We start from the raw sequence: 20,844 nt of genomic DNA, 5'->3' as shown, positions 1-20,844 counted from the left end.
TGGGGGTGCTCTGGAATGTCCCCAATGTGATAATGTCCCCCAAAGTGACATCATATCAGGGACATCACATGGTGACATTCTGGGTTTGGGGCAAGTCAGAGCGTCACTTGCACAACATTCCTGCCGTGATGACGTCCTTTCTGAATTATGTCACCATGTCAGGGATATCATTCAGTGATGTCTCTGCTTGGGAAAAGGGTCCCCCCCCCCCCACCTCACTGGCCAGCTGACTGGTGGTGAAGCAAAGCTCTGGAAACTGGAAGAACCAGGTCTCAGATTCAGCAGGCACTCACAGGAATGCAGCAGGAGAGCCAGTTTGGTGTAGTGGTTAAGTGCGCGGACTCTTATCTGGGAGAACCGGGTTTGATTCCCCACTCCTCCGCTTGCACCTGCTGGAATGGCCTTGGGTCAGCCATAGCTCTGGCAAAGGTTGTCCTTGAAAGGGCAGCTGCTGTGAGAGCCCTCTCCAGCCCCACCCACCTCACAGGGTGTCTGTTGTGGGGGGAGAAGATACAGGAGATTGTGAGCCGCTCTGAGTCTCTGATTCAGAGAGAAGGGCGGGGTATAAATCTGCAATTCTTCTTCTTCTTCTTGCTGGCCTTTTGATGGGAGGGGGTAGTCAAGGAGAGCCCCAGGTGAGTGAGGCCTGCTTGGACTGGCTGGATCTCTAGCTAGCCCAAGCAACCCTCACTTGGCTGGGGCTCTTCTTTCTTGTATCGGGTTGCTTTTGGCTGGGGGGGGGGGAGGAATGTGCTAATGAGATGCTAATGAGCTCCACCATCTATTTTTCTACAAAACGACCCCCGGTGAATGAAACAATTAAATAATTATACAACTCACGGCCACAGTTGCTAACAGGCCACAGATTGGTACCGGTCCACAGACCGGGGGGGGGTTGGGGACCTCTGCTATAGACAGACTAACACAGCAACCCATCTTCATCTATTTTCAATGCTGTTAATCCTGGGAAGTTAAGGGAGATCGACCATCAGAACGCAGGCTTCTTTCAGGTCTGGCAAGCTCTTGGTTTTTGAGCGATGGAAGGGGAGAAAAGGTGAAGAGAAGGACCTTGCACTGCAGGAAGGGGAGAAAGAAGTAGCAGGGAAGAGACAGCAGGGAGAACACCGCCCCAAGTGCAAAGTTAACCCAATGCAGAAGCAGGAGATTTACCTGGATGAACTTATAGGTAGCCACGGCCAGCAGAAGCCAATAAGCAGAGAGAGGGGTGGCGAAGTTGAATAGAAGACAGCAAAGAGAGAGCAGAGCTTTCAGCAGGTCATCTTCCCAGCTAGGGATGCAAGAAGCAGCAAGGTCGCCAACTCGAAAGACATCACCTTAAGCCCGCCGAGGCTGTCCGTTTTTCCTTAACGATTCCTACAAAAGCATCCACGGGATTTAATACTCCAAGAAACACAATGCTGCAGCCCACATCGGAATGAGGAACAATTTAGCAGCTGGGTTCAAGTTATGGTTGCTCGGAAATAAGCCCCACCGAATGCAGATGTGAAACTGCCCTCAAATACACACGTGTAGAATTAGCCATATTCACTGGGAAGGAAGTCCAGTTGGGAATAAAATCCCATTGTTACGCATGCAGAGGACTGCAAACGAAATCAGTTAGAAGTTAAGGATTCATAATAATCTAGCCAATTAGGGATGGTGCTGAAATCAGCAAAGTAGGAAGCTTGTAATGGCCTCTCTTCCCATCTTACCTGTTCTGAGCAGATCTCATAACTGAAGTACTGCTCAGTTTGTAATGGGCTCTAGCACTGACTCCATTGCAACATTCGCTCAGACTTAACATGGGAAAACAGGGTGGGCTGGTAGAGGGGTGGGGGTTTTCTGGAGAAAGGTTCAGATAAGACCCCTGAGATATGACCATGTATACTACAGAGATCCACAACATTCATTCACTCATTCATTCATTCATTCATTCATTCTTTTATCCCGCCCTCTCCACAAGCGGACTCAGGGCAGCTAACAGTCAGTTTAAAAACTTCTACAATTACAATTTAAAAATGATGGAATAACCATTAGGGTTTGTAGAATCTTTCGGGCTCAAGTGCCGTGTTCTACTGGAGAAAGTTTTTCTTCCAGACGTTTCGTTCTCAGCTGCAGAGAACATCCTCAGTGGCGTTGCAGCCGGAGCAGGCGTTCTGACCTTCTTGGCTGCTGTGCATTGAGTGAGGCCAGGGCTGCTGGAGAGCTGCTATTTCTAGGCTGGAGGGGGTGTGGTGAGAGGGCAATTGGTTTTACATTCACAAACCAATTGCCCTCTCACCACACCCCCTCCAGCCTAGAAATAGCAGCTCTCCAGCAGCCCTGGCCTCACTCAATGCACAGCAGCCAAGAAGGTCAGAACGCCTGCTCCGGCTGCAACGCCACTGAGGATGTTCTCCGCAGCTGAGAATGAAACGTCTGGAAGAAAAACTTTCTCCAGTAGAACACGGCACTTGAGCCCGAAAGATTCTACAAACCCTAATGATGATGCCAGCTGTGAAAACCTGAAATCTTTGATGAAATAACCATTAAAAAACATTTCATGGTGCTGTTCAACATTTTCACGGATATGTTTCAATGTGTCTGACTATCTTTATTAACTGAGAACAAAACGATGTTCTCAATTCAAATTTAATATCAAACGTATAAATGGTGATTATAAAATCAAACTCTTCATTACGTCATAAAGGTTAATTCAATATCCAAATGCAGTGCTAGTCCTATTGTGACTTGTGTGACCACTCCTGTCCAAATAATATTTCATTTACAACAAAAGTTGAGCTATTTTCAGATTTTATTTCTCTGGCACCTAGAAATATGTTCTAAGGTGCAGCAGTCTGAAGTTCTCTTCCCCCCTATTATTTTCAGTTTTGCTAGTAGAAAATTAAGTCATGTATACTTTTAAATAATATACAAAACTGGCATACTTAGAAGTTATTACTGATACTTTTTAAATTGTTGATGTAGCAAAAATAAATTTAGATTTGATAACAATGTATTGCATTCTGGGTTTTTTTAGATTTGTTCCTCCAAATTTTCCATTTTTTCCCTCATGGACACAAGACAAAGCACCTTTTAAAAGTTCCTAGCTTCAAAGTTTCCGGAAAGAAGAAGAAGAAGATATTGGATTTATCTCCCGCCCTCCACTCCGAAGAGTCTCAGAGCGGCTCACAATCTCCTTTACCTTCCTCCCCCACAACAGACACCCTGTGAGGTGGGTGGGGCTGGAGAGGGCTCTCCCAGCAGCTGCCCTTTCAAGGACAACCTCTGCCAGAGCTATGGCTGACCCAAGGCCATGCCAGCAGGTGCAAGTGGAAGAGTGGGGAATCAAACCCGGTTCTCCCAGATAAGAGTCCGCACACTTAACCGCTACACCAAACTGGCTCTCCGGAAAATTCCATTTTTCAGCCACAAACTTTCCATGACAGCACATGCACCTCAGAACTTCAAGTCATCTCCCTGCCAACCCTCTGTACTACCATCACATACAATTTTTTGGGGGGTGAAAGAGAAGACAAATGGGGAGGGGGGTTGGTTTCTGACCCTCCGTATCCCTACATATTTTCAATTCAGAGATCACTCATGGAAAAAAATATATATTCTTGACTAAACCAAACCACAGCAAGATGGAAGGGGTCCCATCACCGTTGACGAAGTTAACAGAACACTTTCCTGACAGGAGCAAAAATAACTGAATTAACGGGATAAAGAAGGGGCTTGAACCTCGCCTCACAGAGCGCCATTATCAAGCTTCTCTCTCCAACAGCCTGCCAGAAGCAGTGCAGAAACCGATATAGCGGCAGCGAACATACGAATCCATTAGAGAGCTTGTTTTTATTTCCTCCCGGTACCTTCATCTAGTCCGTCCACATATCTTCTGCCCCATCACGCGGCTCCTGACCATTCGTCCATAACCTCCCCAAGACACCCATATTCCCCATGCTCACAATTTTTCTTTGTAGCCTTTATGTTCCACCACAAAAAAGAGGGGGGGAGAGAGAGAGAGAGAGAGAGAGAGGGAGAGAGAGAGAGAATGAACCAAAGGCCAGTGCTGTTTCCACAGCCCAGCGTTTCCTAACTAAAGATAGTTATTGATGTACAACGCTGGTGGTTTAGTGCAGCAGCCAGATCAATAAACCAGAAAATACTGCTATGTCAGGAGTTGCCAAAGCAGTCTTCCTGGGAAATTCTTTACTGCTTCTCAGTGGTCACAGAACCTATTTTCCCCCCCCTTAAAACCCTGAACTGTGGTATCTCTTCAAAGCGCTGAAGCTCTCCTACCCTCTAGTGACGGAAACCGAAAAAGACAAAAGGTTAGGAAGTCCCTTTTCCCTAGTCCTTTCCCCTCTCTTTTTTTACAAAATAACTTTACTTCCTTTTCTCCCCGCTATTGGCTTCTCTAACAATTTTTTTTAAGGAGGAGAAACCTGCCCAAACCCTGGGTACCCGCTAAGTCCCACTGAAAAAGCGCTATCACAATTATAAACAAAGAGAAATTTCTGGAAGAAAAGCACCAAAGGGAAAAACCCAGCAAAGGGCTTTAAACTATTCTGCCAAGGCTAGAGAGTTTTGGAAGTCTGACTTCTTTTCAAGGGGCTCTAGGGTCAATGAAGAGAGTGCCAGACTACATGTGAGGAAAAGAAGAAGATTTGCAGATTTATACCCCGCCTTTCTCCCCGAATCAGAGACTCAGAGCGCCTTACAATCTCCTATGTCTTCTCCCCCCACAACAGACACCCTGTGAGGTGGGTGGGGCTGAGAGGGCTCTCACAGTAGCTGACCTTTCAAGGACGACCTCTGCCAGAGCTCTGGCTGACCCAAGGCCATTCCAGCAGCTGCAAGTGGAAGAGTGGGGAATCAAACCCAGTTCTCCCAGATAAGAGAGCTCTGGTTGACCCAAGGCCATTCCAGCAGCTGCAAGTGGAGGAGGGGGGAATCAAACCCGGTTCTCCCAGATAAGAGAGCTATGGCTGACCCAAGGCCATGCTAGCAGGTGCAAGTGGAGGAGTGGGGAATCAAACCCAGTTCTCCCAGATAAGAGAGCTATGGCTGACCCAAGGCCATTCCAGCAGCTGCAAGTGGAGGAGTGGGGAATCGAACCTGGTTCTCCCAGATAAGAGTCTGGGAGAGTCTGGGAGGCCCTTCTGTCTTCCACCATCCTCCGAAGTCTGCTCAAATTCATGTTTGTTACATCAGTAACGCTGTCCAGCCATCTCATCTTTTGCCGTCCCCTTCTTCTTTTGCCTTCTGTCTTTCCCAGCATCAGGGTCTTCTCCAATGTGTGCTCCCTTCTCATTGGGTGGCCAATGTATTTGAGCTTCAGCATCTGTCCTTCCAGGGAACAGTCAGAGTTGATTTCCCTTAGGACTGACTGATTGGATCTTCTTGCAGTCCGAGGAACTCTCAAGAGTCTTCTCCAGCACCACAGCTCAAAAGCATCTATTCTTCTGCACTGCCTTCCTTATGGTCCAGCTCTCACAGCCATACATTACCACTGGGAATACCACCGCTTTGACTACATGGACTTTTGTTGGCAGGGTGATGTCTCTACTTTTTAATATACTGCCCAGGTTCACCATAGCTGTCAAAGAGGACATTTTAAAGGAGAAACGGCATTTGGAAGAAAAGGGCTAACCGTCTCTTCTGGCACGCTATCGCTCTGACCCATTTCAGGCTCAGCACTGCTTTGTTTTTGAAGGGCCAAAAATCAATGGGGAGGGTCAATCACAGAACTTCTCAACATCACAGAATTTCGCTGTTAGAAGTTCCGAAGTTACTGGAGTCCACCAGTCCCTACTGACATGTTCCAACTCTACCTCAAAAAATATGGTACAAACTCTGTTACAAGGGTACAGCTGGGAGAAAGAGAAACAGAGGGACTCTGACAGCATGACTTACTCAGAGCAACTGTGCCTCAAAATTTTTACGTCTGAGCTAACAACCTGAGTTGCCACTGCAGAAGACGATATACCAGAATAGATGGACCCCGAATATAATCAAAGAGGGCTGTCCTTTCGTGCTTTATTGCTTTCGGCTGTATTGTGGATTCCTAGCCACGTGACACAGTCCTCAAGTACAAATTTCAAGCTCTTGTGGATAGGAACGAAAATTCCAAGGTGGAGGCCGAACGCAAATTACCTTTGGTGTAGAGAGCTTTCTTCGGTTCGTCCACTTCTGCATGCGACAACCATATTGGCCCAAAACGAGTCATAAAAGGGAAGCCCCGAGAGAGAGAGACAAAAGAAAGTTGGGAGAATGAGTCACATGTTTTGAAACTAGCCTTCGCTTGGGCAAGCACCAAGGGCAGGGTTTTTGGCCTGCAAGCACCCTCAGGAAAAAGAGTTCCTTCACCTTCCTTCCCCTCTCCACAATAGACACCCTGGGAGGTAGGTGGGGCAGAGAGAGCTCTGAGAGAACTTGTGACTGACCCAAGGTCACATCAGCGGGCTGAACGTGGAGGAAGAGTGGGGACTAAAACCTGGTTATCCAGATTAGAGTTCACCTCCCTTAACCACTACACCAAACTGACTCTTCTTCTGTCACAGGCCAGGTTTCAGGCAATGTCGTGACCATCGCCTGGACGGTTCGTTTTGGGTGACAGAGAAAAAGAGAAGCTTTCATTAAGACTGTTGGGGGGCAAGCCACTCTATTCCTTCTGGAAAGGATATCGACATAAGTGATGCTGCCTTCTGCTGAATTAGACACACAATCTATCAAGGTCAGTATTGTCTACGTTGACTGGCCGAGGCGCTCCAGGGTCTCTGCTGAAGATCTTTCACATCATCCGCTGGCAGGTTCTTTTCATTGGAGATGCTGAGGATTGAGCTTGGGACCTCCAACACACAAAGCAGAGGCTCTTCCAGAGAGCCAGAGACCCTCCCCTAGCTGATATTACTGCCTTCAGCCTCCAGTTACACAAACGATCCCCCACCACCTTATAACCTTGTGGAGCTATATAAGTCTACTGCTGTACTGGGGCAAATGGCAAGAGTATATTCAAGCCCTGCCTCAAAGCTAACCCATCTTCAGCTGACATGGACCCCCACTAAACACGTGCACCGGTGTTCCCTGGGGGGGACACAAACACATGAAGCTGTGTTATCCACAATCAGGTGCTTGGTCTGTCAAGTACTTGGATTGGCAGAGGAACTCCAAAGTCTCAGGCAAAAGTCTTTCCAAGACCTGTGACCCAGTCCTTTTGGCCGAAGGTGCCAGGAACGGAACCTAGCACCTTCTGCAGACTGACCAGTTGCCTGTCCTTATATAAAGTGGCTTACTATAGAGCAAGGGTACCAAACTTGCTTAACATAGGAGCTACATAGAATAAACGTCAGAGGTTTGAGAGCAGGGAGGAAGGAAGGAAGGAAGGAAGGAAGGAAGGAAGGAAGGAAGGAAGGAAGGAAGGAAGGAAGGAAGGAAGGGAGGAGGGGAGGGAGGGAGGGAGGGAAGGGAGGAAGGGAAGAAAGGGAGGGAGGGAGGGAGGAGGAAGGGAGGGAGGGAGGGAGGGAGGGAAGGAGGGAGGGAGGGAGGGAGGGAGGAAGGAAGGAAGGAAGGAAGGAAGGAAGGAAGGAAGGAAGGAAGGAAGGAAGGAAGGAGGGAGGGAGGGAGGGAGGGAAGAAAGGAAGAAAGGGAGGGAGGGAAGAAAGGGAGGGAGGAAAGAAGGGAGGGAGGGAGGGAGGAAGGGAGGGAAGAAAGGAAGGGAGGAAAGAAGGGAGGGAGGGAGGGAGGAAGGAAGGAAGGGAAGAAGAAAGGAAGGAAGGGAAGAAAGGAAGGAAGGGAGGGAGGGAGGGAAGAAAGGGAGGGAGGAAGGGAGGGAGGAAGGAAGGGAGGGAGGGAGGAAGGGAGGGAAGAAAGGAAGGGAGGGAAGGAGGGAGGGAGGAAAGAAGGGAGGGAGGGAGGGAGGAAGGAAGGAAGGAAGGAAGGAAGGAAGGAAGGAAGGAAGGAAGGAAGGAAGGAAGGGAAGGAAGGAAGGAAGGAAGGAAGGAAGGAAGGAAGGAACTTTTAACTTTAAATGCTTTCTCCAAGACACTATTGCCTTCTCCAAGCTGGCCAATGGGATGGTGGGGGTTTCAAGTGCCACACCATATGTATGAAAGAGCCACATGTGGCTCCTGAACCACGGTTTGGTCACCCTGCTATAGAGTCAGACCCCTGGTCTCTTGAGACATGCACTGTCTCTTCCGACTTCCGACAACAGCTCTTCAGAGCCTTGGGAAGGCAATCTTTCATATCATCTACCACTTCTTTTTTTACTGGAGACGCCAGGGATTGAACCAGTAACCTTCTGCGTGCCAAGCAGATGCTCTGCCACTGAGCCACAGAGCCTCCTTCTCTCCTAATGGTAGGCACCGCACCACAAAATTAAACACCATTTCTCGGACTACGTACATTTCTTTTAATGTCTGTCTGCTTCACGGCTAGCTTCAGCTCCAACACAATCACACCCATGTCTTCCTCTAAGCTGTTTGGATCTTCCAGTTTAAGAACCTTCTCGGTAGTCCTGGAAACAGAGAAACGGGCTTAAGGGATTGCGGGCAGCTGAAAACGGGGCTACTGAAACTCAAGAGTCATTGAGGAAACAGTGAATATTTCAAGAGAACTTTTTAAAAAGAGAATTACAGCAGCACGGGGGGCAGTTAGAGTGCTAGTCTGAGATCTGGGAGACTCCTATTCTAATCCCTGCTCTACCACAACATTTTCCAGGTGACCATGGGCCAGTCACACACTCTCAGACTGACCTACCTCATAAAGTTGTGGTGAGAAGAGGGATTTTTTATGTAGCAGGAACTCCTTTGCATATTAGGCTACACCCCCCTGATGTAGCCGATCCTCCAAGAGCTTACAGGGCTCTTCTTACAGGGCCTACTGTAAGCTCTTGGAGGATTGGCTACACCAGGGGTGTGTGGCCTATGAACATATGAAGCTGCCTTCTACTGAATCAGACCTTTGGTCCATCAAAGTCAGTATTGTCTTCTCAGACTGGCAGTGGCTCTCCAGGGTCTCAAGCTGAGGTTTTTCACACCTATTTGCCTGGACCCTTTTTGGAGATGCTGGGGGTTGAACCTGGGACCTTCCTGCTTCCCAAGCAGATGCTCTGCCACTGAGCCACCGTCCCTCCCTAATATGCAAAGAAGTTCCTGCTACAAAAAAAACAGCCCTAGGTGAGAATAAAATGGAGAAGAGATTGACTCCTCCAGCTTTACAAAACAGAACATCTTTTTAATTGTAAGGCATCTGTGAGCTAAATATTGATGACAGCGAGGAAGATTCAAAGGGGAAAATGGAATGGAGGGTAGAAAATGTTTCAGAGACTAAAGTGGGATGGAAGAGCTTGAAGCTACTGACTTTCCATTCCAAACACAACCAGGATTATTTCTAAGCATAAAACCAGAACAAATAACAATGACCTAAGGCTGCACATTAGATAAATACAAGGATTTTTAGGGACCAGTAAAATAGACTCGAGCTGAATTTAAGGACAAAATCAACTTTTAGACCAGCTAATTTGTAGTTGCTTGCAGGTCTACTCTCTGCACACAAGTTCTTTTTTCAACATTTCTACTTATGGAGTTAGAGGAAAAACAATACTGAACTGAGCAAGCTGATAGTAAGCCCTGTCACCTTGAACTTGTCAGCAAAATACATGCTTGGCGTTTGTTTTCCTTAAAGATCCCTCAACATCTAACCTTAAAAGCAAAACTTGAAAAGGGGTCGGGATTGAACAAGTCATTTTAGAACTCTGATTTTTTTTTTTAGTGTTTCATGTCTAAAATACCAAGAAATACCAAGACACAATTCTAAACAACTTTTGCGAGTTAACGTTTGGCAGCATGTAATATTTTTTTTTCAGTGAGGTAGGATAAAAGAAGAGATCGCTTCTGGCAGAGATAGCAATATTCATTCCACATAGCGCTTCCCTTTCTGTACTGTGGCACACTCCACCTTTGCAATCCAGTTTTTACATTGTGATGTGTCACGCTTTAGATAGTTTTCTTAAGACAAGGAGGTCTGTGCTGTCTGATTGAATTGCTTTTCGTATTTTTCCCCCATCCACCTGGAGCCAAAGCGAGCAATAAATGGTCAAGTTGCAACCAGCTCAAGGAGACCCTGGGACCGTGGGGTTTTCAAGGCAAAAGATGAGCAGAGGCAGTTTTGCATAGCAACCCACTCTTCCTTGGTAGTCTCCCATCCCACAGACATGTGGAGCTGCTGTACGCTGAATCAGACCCTTGGTCCAACAAGCTCAGCCCAACAAGCTCAGTATTGTCTACTCAGGCTGGCAGCAGCACTCCAGGGTCTCAGGCAGAGGTCTTCCCCAACACCAGCTACCACTTGATGTTTTCAATTGGAGATGCCGGGGATTGAACCTGACACCTTCTGCATGCCAAGCAGATGCTCTACCACTGAGCCACCATCCCTCCCCTTAGACATATGAAGCTGCCTTCTACTGAATCAGACCACTGGTCCACCAAACTCAGTATTGTCTCCTCAGACTGGCAGCTGGCCTCCAGGGTCTCAGGCAAAAGTCTTCCCCAACACCAGCTACCACTTGATCTTTTCAATTGGAGGTGTCGGGGATTGAACCTGACACCTTCTGCAAGCCAAGCAGATGCTCTACCACTGAGCCACAGCCCTTCACAGGAAGCTGCCTACCAATGAATCAGACCACTGGTCCACCAAACTCAGTATTGTCTACTCAGACTGGCAGCAGCTCTCCAGGGTCTCAGGCAAAAGTCTTCCCCAACACCAGCTACCACTTGATCTTTTCAATTGGAGATGTCGGGGATTGAACCTGACACCTTCTGCAAGCCAAGCAGATGCTCTACCACTGAGCCACAGCCCTTCACAGGAAGCTGCCTACCAATGAATCAGACCACTGGTCCACCAAACTCAGTATTGTCTACTCAGACTGGCAGCTGGCCTCCAGAGCCTTAGGCTGAGGTCTTTCGCATCACCCACTTATCTGATTCTTTCAACTAGAGATGTCGGGGATTGAACCTGGGACCTTCCGCGGATGCTCTATCACTGAGCCACAGCCCCTTCCAAGTACTGACTGCAGCCGACCCTGCTTAGCTTCTGAGCTTTGATGAGAGATCACTCGTTTGGACTGTTGGGCTGTTCCATGAGCAAAACAAGCTATTAATGGGAGCAAAGGAATAACGTGCTTGCAGTTAATAAGTCTTGAGCATACCTGTTGAGCTCCAGTTCATCCAACTTTACAAAAGCTGAACCCATAAAGTCCGAAGAGGTTAGGTCTCGGTCATAAACCTGACACGCAGAGAGTTGAGAAAACCAAACAGAACAGTTCAGTACCAGAAAATAGTTTCAGTGCAAGAGATCAAAGCCAGCACCTTTTGCCAGACTAGGAGCTGGGAGGCCTGGGTTCAAATCCCCACACCACCACGAAGCTCAGGAGGCGTACTGAGACAAAGACCGATTTCCCACTCGCCTTACGCCGCTCTCACGCTCCTCTTCTCGGTGGGCTTTCCGGCTGATTTCACACTATCTGTCCCGGGGCTGCAACTAGCTTCGGCTTTTTCAGGCAACAAACAGAAACCTCTAAAAACCAGTTTCTGTTTGCTGTGCAAAAAAGCTGAAGCTAGTTGCAGCCCCAGGGAATATAGTGTGAAATCGGACGGACGTCCCGCTGAGAAGAGGAGCGTGAGAGCGGTGTAAGATGAGTGGGAAATCGGTCCCAGAGACTCACGCAGAGACACGCAGAGGTAGACTTCTCTGGATTATATGTGTGAATCTATATGTGTGAATACTTGTATTCAGGAGAACGGGCTAAGGGGCCAATGGACCCTCCCAAAACCATTCCCAAAACCATTTCCTACCAATCACATTGGACATTGTTTTGAAACTGTAACTATGGCAGCTTAGGAAAATGGAAACCTTACCTTTGAACGATATCTGAGTGTAGGCATTCTTCTAATTCTTATCATGTTGCTTCTTTGATACCTGAGGATCGGTGTTTCCTCCTAAGCTAAGTTAGTGTGAGCTAGCTCACAGTTTTTTAGCCTCCGGCTCACACATTTTTGTCTTTGCTCAGAAAGCAAACTAATTTACGCAGCAGCCAAATCACTCGCTCACACCTTTAATGCCAGTAGCTCGTGAAGTAGAGTTTTTTGCTCACAAAACTCCACAGCTTAGAGGGAGCACTGCTCAGAATGTTTGTTTGCATTGTCCATGGAATTCACCTGGAGTCTCAGTGTGAAAAGCAGGGGTGGAGTTCTAGCAGGAGCTCCTTTGCATATTAGGCTACACACCCCAGCCAATCCTCCAAGAGCTTCCAAGGCTCTTATTTTGTGAGCTCCTGGTGGATCGGTTACATCAGGGGTGTGGCCTAAAATGCAAAGGAGCTCCTGCTAGAATTCCACCCCCAGTGAAAAGTAAATTATAATTGAAGTAAATTAGACAGAGACAGACAGACAGATGGATGGATGGATGTGACTGGCTATTTTCAGGGGGTGTTTTTTTGTAGTAGGAACTCCTTTGCATATTATGCCACATACCACTAAAGAAACCAATCCTCCTGGAGCTTATAGTAGACCCTGTACTAAGAGCCCTGTAAACTCTTGGAGGATTGGCTGCATCAGGGGTGTGTGGCCCTAATATGCAAAGGTGTTCCTGCTACCAAAAAAAAAAAAAGCCTTGGTTATTTCTCTCACTTCTCTCATCTTTTGGTGGTCACACTAGATTCCTTTTTTTTTTTTTCTTGTGATATTTCACTCCACCTGGAACCTCCAAACCAGACTCCGAATTTTCACTTTAGCCAAAAAATCCAGCAATTGCTTTAAGCGAGACGTTACCTTGACACGAAGCTTCTGATCCAAGGACTGTATTGGAAGCACAACCATCTCATCCCAAACTGGGTTCAGATTCTTGTAGATGACCTTGCTTTTGTACAGCGTTTTCCCATTCACCTTGAACTTCACATATGGATCGCTTGTACCTTCATGGGGAATAAAAAAAAAAGAGGTAATCAGAAGAAGCAAGAGGGAGAAGGGAGGAGGAGAGTTGTAGGAGAAAATTTAAGAAATACTGAAGCCATCGGAAGTGAAACAACATATTGAAATTAAAAAAAAAATGATGTATTTATGTTGTGAAATTCTAGTTGTTGTGATTTTATTGTTGTGAGCCACCCTAAGCCTGCTTTGGTGGGGATGGTGGGATATAAATCAAATAAAGTAAAGAGTTGTTTTTTTATAACCTGCTTTTCACTACCTACAGGGATCTCAGAGCAGCTTCGTCGCAAACCAGTTAGTCATAATCATCTTCCCTTCCTCTCCCTACAACAGATATGTAGGTGGGGTTGAGAAGGCTCTGAGAGAACTTGTGACTGACTCAAGGTCACCCAGAGCTTCACGTGGAGGAGCGGGGAATCAAACCGGGTTCTCCCAGATTATAGTCCATTACAGATTACAGTCCCAGCAATGGCAGCATACCCAGAGATGGGGGCCAGAGACTGCTGCAGAAACAGCTGTAGGTAGGCTTCCCAACCCTCTCGCCCTGGCGGGGGACCCCAGGATTTACAGCCTCTTCCCCCGCTCTAAAAAAAAACGGAAGCGGGGGGGAGGGAGGAAACGGCGCCAAGGAGCGTGGCGAGCTGCCCCATCTTGGAGGAGCAGCTAAGGTGAACTGGAGAAGAGGCGGCAGCAGCTCAGTGGCATCGCCCGCTCCGCCTCTGAGGTAAAATCAGAGAAGGGGAGGGTGGAGGCAGGCCAGGAGCATGGCAAGGCGCGAATCTGGGTCCTTCTAGCCTGAGCCCATCTCGGAGGAGCAGTTACGGTGAAGTGGAGAAGAGGCTGCAGCTCGCTCCGCCTCTCAGGTGAAATCAGTGAAAAGGAGGGTGGAGGGAAGGAAGACATTAAAAAAGGTGGGCCATCCCTTGAAATGCGATGGCCAAAACTCCTGTTGGGGTTCAGTGATGCTTGTCACACCCTTGCTCCTAGCTCCACCCCAGTGTCACCTGGCTCCACCCCCAAAGTCCCCAGAGATTTCTTGAATTGGACTTGGCAACCCTAGCTGTAGGGGGGTGTATGGTTAATCAGAGGTTCTGCAAGGAAGCAGGAGAAAGACAGGCAGGCAGGAGATGTGGGGGTGGAAAGGGAGGAGGGCACAAGCAGGGGCCTAGTAGTGGGCAGAGGAAGAGAAGGAATATCTTCCCAGGAGACACACACACACCTAACCAGCAATGATGGGTTGCCCCAGTGGGCATCCTCCTGGGCTGGGCTGGACCTGATATGGGCCCAGCATAAAACCACTCAGCTCGGATCTGGCCGACAGCAGCCCAGGTGGAGTCAACAAGTGGTCGCAGGGCTGTCTTCACTGTAGGGTTCCCAAGTCCAACCCCAAAAATATCTGGGGACTTTGGGGGTGGAGCCAGGAGATTTTGGGGGTGGAGCCAGGAGACACTGGGGTGGAGCTAGGGGGGAGGGGGGAAACGGCGAGCCGCCCCGTCTCAGAGCGGGCGAGGCCGCTGCCGCATCTTCTCCGCTCGCCGTGGCTGCTCCTCCGAGATGGGCTCAGCCTGAGCCCATCTCGGAGGAGCAGCCACGGCGAGTGGAGAAGAGGCGGCAGCGGCGCGGCGGCCTCGCCCGCTCCGCCTCTGGGGTGGAATCGGAGGGGGGGGAGGCAGGCCGGGGGCGTGGCGAGCCACAAGTCCGGGTCCTAGAAGGGCCCAGATTCGCGGCTCACCATGCTCCTGGCCTGCCTCGCCCTCCCCTGCGCTGCTGCCGCCTCTTAGCTGCTCCTCCGAGATGGGCTCAGCCTGGGCTCATCTCGGAGGAGCAGCTGCGGTGGGCGGGGGGGGGGCAGCAGCGGGGCGGCAGCCTCCCCCGCTCTGGGATGCGGCGGCTCGCCATGCTCCCCGGTGCCGTTTCCCCCCTCCCCCCGCTTCCTTTTTTGGGGGAGCGGGGGAAGAGGGTGAAAATCCTGGGGTCCCCCGCCAGGGTGGGAGGGTTGGGAAGCCTACTTCACTGCCACCAGATGGCTGAGCCAGGCAGTCCCAGAACTTCCTCTTGAGCTGCTTCAACAGACCAGTCTTGTCTTGAATAGAATGAGAGACGTCTCAGGGCTTTTTTTTGTAGCAGGACGGCCTTTGCATATTAGACCACACCCCCAATGCAGCCAATCCTCCTGGAGCTTGCAGTAGGCCCTGTACTAAGAGCCCTGTAAGCTCTTGGAGGACTGGCTACATCAGGGGTGTGTGGCCTAATATGCAAAGGAGTTCCTGCTACAAAAAAAAAAAGCCCTGGTTATTGGGAAAAGGATAGGCAATAATATTCTGCATTGTGTAAAGAAAGGGCTAAGTGAGTTGACAGAAAGCCAAAATCAGCTGTTTGCTTTCACGAAAAAATGCATCAGCGGTGTGTGGCCTAAAATGCAAGGGAGTTCCTGCTACAAAAAAAGCCCTGGATGCCTTATTCACATAAGCATTAAGCAAGGACTTTTCACATCCTGCCTAACTCTAGTTTAACAGGGGACTGCCAACATGAAGGTCCCCAAATTCTCAATTGGTTCTCAGAACTCAACATAGAAAGAAGGGGAGAGGAGGAATCCCACAAAATGTTTCAATCAGGGCTTTTTTTTTTGTAGCAGGAACGTCTTTGCATATTAGGCCACACCCCCAATGTAGCCAATCCTCCTGGAGCTTACAGTAGGCCCTGTAAGAACAGCCCTGTAAGCTCTTGGAAGATTGGCTATATCAGGGGTGTGCGGCCTAATATGCAAAAGAGTTCCTGCTAAAAAGAAAAAAAAGTCCTGGAAGTCTGCTTCTGTGGGGTAAACTTTCAGCGAGTGGGACCTTCACTTCCTGAACATACGGCCTCATCCAAAATGAGAGGGGAAACGCCGCATTCCATAAGAAGGCAGAGCCACTTAGATAATACCAGGCCTGGAATCGTTCCAATAACCTTCAGAGGATGTTGGAAAAACCGAGACAGGCATTGAGCAATTTGTTGTGTACTCTTTTTGTTAACTTTACTTGAATATTCTAAGCCCGTTCCCTTCTCTAGATAAACAAAGACAACAGACAAGAGACACAAGAGAGAGAGAGAGAGAGACCACCTTTATCATCCTGATAAGCTGAGGCTTGCCAGCATATTAAAAGAGTCCCTCAGCTATTAAGGACGTGAAAAGAGGAGACAAAGAGACAAGTCAAGCAGAGGAACTGGCGGAATGAGACGGCAAGCCAGGTGACACAGGCCGGAGTTTCAAAACATGCCACTCAGCGGGATCCAAAACAAAGGGGAGATGTTCAAGAGGTCTTCCAAAAAGGATGGCTCCGACAACGGGCCACATTGTACTATTCTGCTCCACTACGGGGGATGTCGTCCATCCCTGACGGTGTCCCCATTAGTGGAGCGGAATGGTACAATGAGGCCCAATACGTTTTGGTCTCCTGCAATATTAATCCGAGCAACACCCCCTCTCGCCCTTCTTGTAAACAGAGAACATCTCCACGGGGACTGCCTGAGTTTCCTCACAACAACATTAAAGTTTCATGGTTGTCGGAATCGCCAACCTTCGCTCGCTGTAAAACAACACCGGCCATGCGAAGCGAGCTTTAACAACCGTTCCGATATAGATATCTTTTTTTTTTCCTTCAAAAAAAGAGAGAAGAATACACCGTGGAGCGGGAGGCGGTACGGGGAGGAGAGCTATAATGAAATAGTCTTTTAATTAAATGAAATTGCCTTCCTGGGATCCAGCCTTCATGCTTGTCAGCTTACTCTCAAAATAAACATCTCAGCATCGGGCTTCAGTGGTGTCACTTACGGAGGCAAAGCACGCTGGGTAATCCCTGAGTATCTTGACAGCTACATAATGTTGAGACTGTTTCACGGGTGAACGGCGGCACTTGCGTGAAAGAAAATATTAATGTCTAAAATTAATAGAAAAAAAGGGGGGGACGGCAGTTGACAAAGCCAAAACGAGGGGGAAAGAAGTGTCAAGTTAGTAGAACGTTAATTGTGAGGAAGGGGGGGACACAAATAACTGAGAGGCGGACAGAGGGGAAGCGAGAGAGAAAGGGAAGGATAGAAGCGAGGAGGGGGGTCCCTTTTCCTCCCCCTTCCCACCCAACTCCAGCCAAGCAAAAAAACTGTCATGCAAGTAACATCTCAACTAGGCATGCAGGAGGAGGGGGCAGAGGAAGGCGAGACGACATCGGCGAGATACCAGCGAAAGGCCTTGGTTTCAATCAGCCGATGAGTTTTAAGTTTAAAACCAGGAGTTTTGCAGACAACAGGACTGGGAGACGTTTAGTTAAAGCTGGTTCCTCAGATCCAACAAAGCAGTCCCACAATAATAATGATGATTATTGCTAATGCAATCGAGTTGCAATCAGCTTACAGTAGCCCCACATTGGGGTTTCAAGGCAAAAGACGTTTAGAAATCGTTTGCCATTGCCTTCACCTGCATAGCAATCTAGGCCTCCCCTGACAGTCTCCCAACTCTGGCTAACCCAGTTGAGTTTTTGATAAACTTGGGCTAATACAGGTTATTCTGGCAGCCCAAACAATGCACTGTTTAAGTTAATAAACATCACTGCCAGGGGTGGAATTCTAGCAGGAGCACCTTTGCATATTAGGCCACACACCCCTGATGTAGCCAGTCCTCCAAGAGCTTACAAGGGTCTTTTTTGTAAGCTCTTGGAGGATTGACTCCATCAGGGGTGTGTGGCCTAATATGCAAAGGAGCTCCTGCTAGAATTCTACCCCTGATCACTGCATAGATTTTGTTTGTCCATCAATATATATATATATATATATATTTATATATATTTATATATATAACTTCCCCCGCCCCCAACCTAACACATCCTCTGGACAACTACAGTTTGCAGCTAAACAAGCAACCATAGAAATAGTTACCTGAAAATAGCAATTTACATTTAAAAATAGTCAGTCTATAAATCAGGGATGAATTTTGCTCTGCAGAGGAATTTAAGAGACTCTTTATGTGGATAAGAGCCCTGTGGTGCAGAGAAGAACCCCGTGGCGCAGAGGGTTAAAGCTGCAGTACTGCAGTCCTAAGCTCTGCTCACGACCTGAGTTCGATCCCCAGCAGAAGCTGGGTTTTCAGTTAGCCAGTTCCAGGTTGACTCAGCCTTCCATCCTTCCGAGGTCGGTAAAATGAATACCCAGCTTGCTGAGGCGAAAGTGTAGATGACTGGGGAAGGCAATGGCAAACCACCCCGTAAAAAGTGAAAACGTTGTGAAAGCAACATCACCCCAGAGTCGGAAATGACTGGTGCTTGCACAGGGGACCTTTCCTTTTTTCCCTTTTCCTTATGTGGATAACTCCTATTAAGGAAAGCACCTGGCTTGTTCACTGGATGCTTTGTTTGTGAGTTATGGAATTTGCATTGTGTAGAGGGTAAATTGGCTATATGCTATATATAAATTAATGTGAAAACCAATTACTACAATATATCTTTATCTAGTTTGGTGTAATGGTTAAGTGAGTGGACCCTTATCTGGGAGAACCGGGTTTGATTCCCCACTCCTCCACTTGCAGCTGCTGGAAGGGCCTTGGGTCGACCTTAGCTCTCACAGAGTTGTCCATGAAAGGGTGGTTTCTGCAAGAGCTCTCTCAGCCCCACCTACATCAGAGGGTATCTGTTGCAGGGGAGGAAGGTAAAGGAGATACTGAGCCACTCTGAAACTCAGAGTGAAGGGCAAGATATAAATCCTATATCATCATCTTATTCTAGTTCTCATGGCAGTGCTTGTGTATTGGTTTAATACTAAATTTGAGCAAATGGTATTTATTTACAATGCAGAACTTGTAGATGGAACCCAGCCATTGTTTCCCTGAAAAACTGGAACCCCGCAAGCCTCAGACAACATACCACTTGACACATCCTAACTGAGGCCTACTCAGTAACATCCAATAGTATGAACTGACAGAATCCAGAGATAGTAGAGCATGGAGTATCACTTCTGAGCACAGAGGAAAGATGCCGTTTCTGAATGGTTTGTCATGGAGAATAACTCCCTGAATCAAAAACAAAAACCCTACCTAGGGTTGCCAAGTCCAATTCAAGAAATATCTGGGGACTTTGGGGGTGGAGCCAGGAGACTTTGGAGGTGGAGCCAGGAGACATTGGGGTGGAGCCAAGATCAAGGCTGTGACAAGCATCATTGAACTCCAACGGGAGTTCGGGCCATCACATTTAAAGGGACGGCACACCTTTTCAATGCCTTCCTTCCGTAGGAAATAATGAAGAATAGGGGCACCTTCTTTTGAGGCTCATAAAATTGGACCCCCTGGTCCAATCTTTTTGAAACTTGGGGAGTATTTTGGGGAGAGGCACTAGATGTTATACTGAAAATTTGGTGCCTCTATCCCAAGAAACAGCTCCCCCCCACAGCCCCAGATACCCGCGGATCAATTCTCCATGATTCTCTATGGGAATAAATCTCCATAGGGAATAATAGAGTTCCCAGCAGACATTTCCCTCCCCTCCCCCCGCTTTCTGATGACCCTGAAGCAGGGGGAGGGTCTCCAAACCGGGGATTGGCAACCCTAACCCTACCACAAGTGGAAGACAGTTCTTAACCATGTCTTTTCTCCCAGGTATGCTAGAGATTTTCTTTGTCAACCTCCCTCTTATATACACAATGCAAATTCCATAACTCAGGTGGGAACTGGAGATCTCCCAGAATTACAACTGATTTCCAGACTACAGCAATCAGTTCCCCTGGAGAAAATGGCAGCTTTGGAGAGTAGACTCTATGGCATTTTACCTCGCTGAAGTCTAAGGTTGCCAGTCTCCAGGTGGTGACTGGAGACCTCCTAGAATAACAACTGGTCTCCAAGTAAAAGAGATCAGCACACCTCGATGAAATGGCTGCTATGGAAGGGGGAATCAATGACATGGCACCACTCCAAGGTCCTTCCCCTTTCCAAATCCCACTCTCATAGAACCATAGAATCATAGAGTTGGACGGGACCTCCAGGGTCATCTACTCCAACCCCCTACACAATGCAGAAACTTCACAAACACCTCCCCCTAAATTCAGAGGATCTTCATTGCTGTCAGATGGCCTCTGTTTCAAAACCTCCAAGAAAGGAGAGCCCACCACCTCCCGAGGAAGCCTGTTCCGCCAAGGAACTGCTCTAACGGTCAGGAAGCTCTTCCTAAGAGAGCCAGTTTGGTGTAGTGCTTCAGTGTGCAGACTCTTATCTGGGAGAACCCGGGTTTGATTCCCCACTCCTCCACTTGCAGCTGCTGGAATGGCCTTGGGTCAGCCAGAGCTCTCTTATCTGGGAGAACCGGGTTTGATTCCCCACTCCTCCACTTGCAGCTGCTGGAATGGTCTTGGGTCAGCCAGAGCTCTCTTATCTGGGAGAACCGGGTTGGATTCCCCACTCCTCCACTTGCAACTGCTGGAATGGCCTTGGGTCAGCCAGAGCTCTCTTATCTGGGAGAACCGGGTTGGATTCCCCACTCCTCCACTTGCAGCTGCTGGAATGGCCTTGGGTCAGCCAGAGCTCTCTTATCTGGGAGAACCGGGTTTGATTCCCCACTCCTCCACTTGCAGCTGCTGGAATGGCCTTGGGTCAGCTATAGCTCTGTTATCTGGGAGAACTGGGTTTGATTCCCCACTCCTCCACTTGCAGCTGCTGGAGTGGCCTTGGGTCAGCCATAGCTCTGGCAGAGGTTGTCCTTGAAAGGGCAGCTGCTGTGAGAGCCCTCTCAGCCCCACCCACCTCATAGGGAGTCTGTTGTGGGGGGAGAAGATATAGGAGATTGTGGCAGCTCTGAGATTCTGAGATTCGGAGCGGAGGGCAGGATATAAATTCAATATCTTCTTCTAATGTTGAGCTGGA

General features: G+C 48.3%; 1 protein-coding gene across 1 annotated transcript in view; it reads right to left on the bottom strand.

The window, feature by feature from the left end:
- The window catches only part of MCTP2 (multiple C2 and transmembrane domain containing 2), a 192,602-nt gene that overhangs the window by 109,400 nt on the left and 62,358 nt on the right, over positions 1–20,844 (bottom strand). The window contains exons 5-8 of the mRNA XM_060260234.1: positions 12,813–12,955; positions 11,192–11,268; positions 8,389–8,500; positions 6,139–6,174 (exon numbers count right to left, since the gene is read on the bottom strand). Coding sequence (XP_060116217.1) covers positions 6,139–6,174; positions 8,389–8,500; positions 11,192–11,268; positions 12,813–12,955 — 368 coding nt within the window. The remainder of the gene's footprint in view (positions 1–6,138; positions 6,175–8,388; positions 8,501–11,191; positions 11,269–12,812; positions 12,956–20,844) is intronic.

Source organism: Heteronotia binoei, chromosome 19, assembly GCF_032191835.1.
Source record: "Heteronotia binoei isolate CCM8104 ecotype False Entrance Well chromosome 19, APGP_CSIRO_Hbin_v1, whole genome shotgun sequence".
Lineage (NCBI taxonomy): Eukaryota > Metazoa > Chordata > Lepidosauria > Squamata > Gekkonidae > Heteronotia > Heteronotia binoei.
Note: the sequence above shows the minus strand (reverse complement) of the source record. Positions and strands in the feature narration are given on the sequence as shown.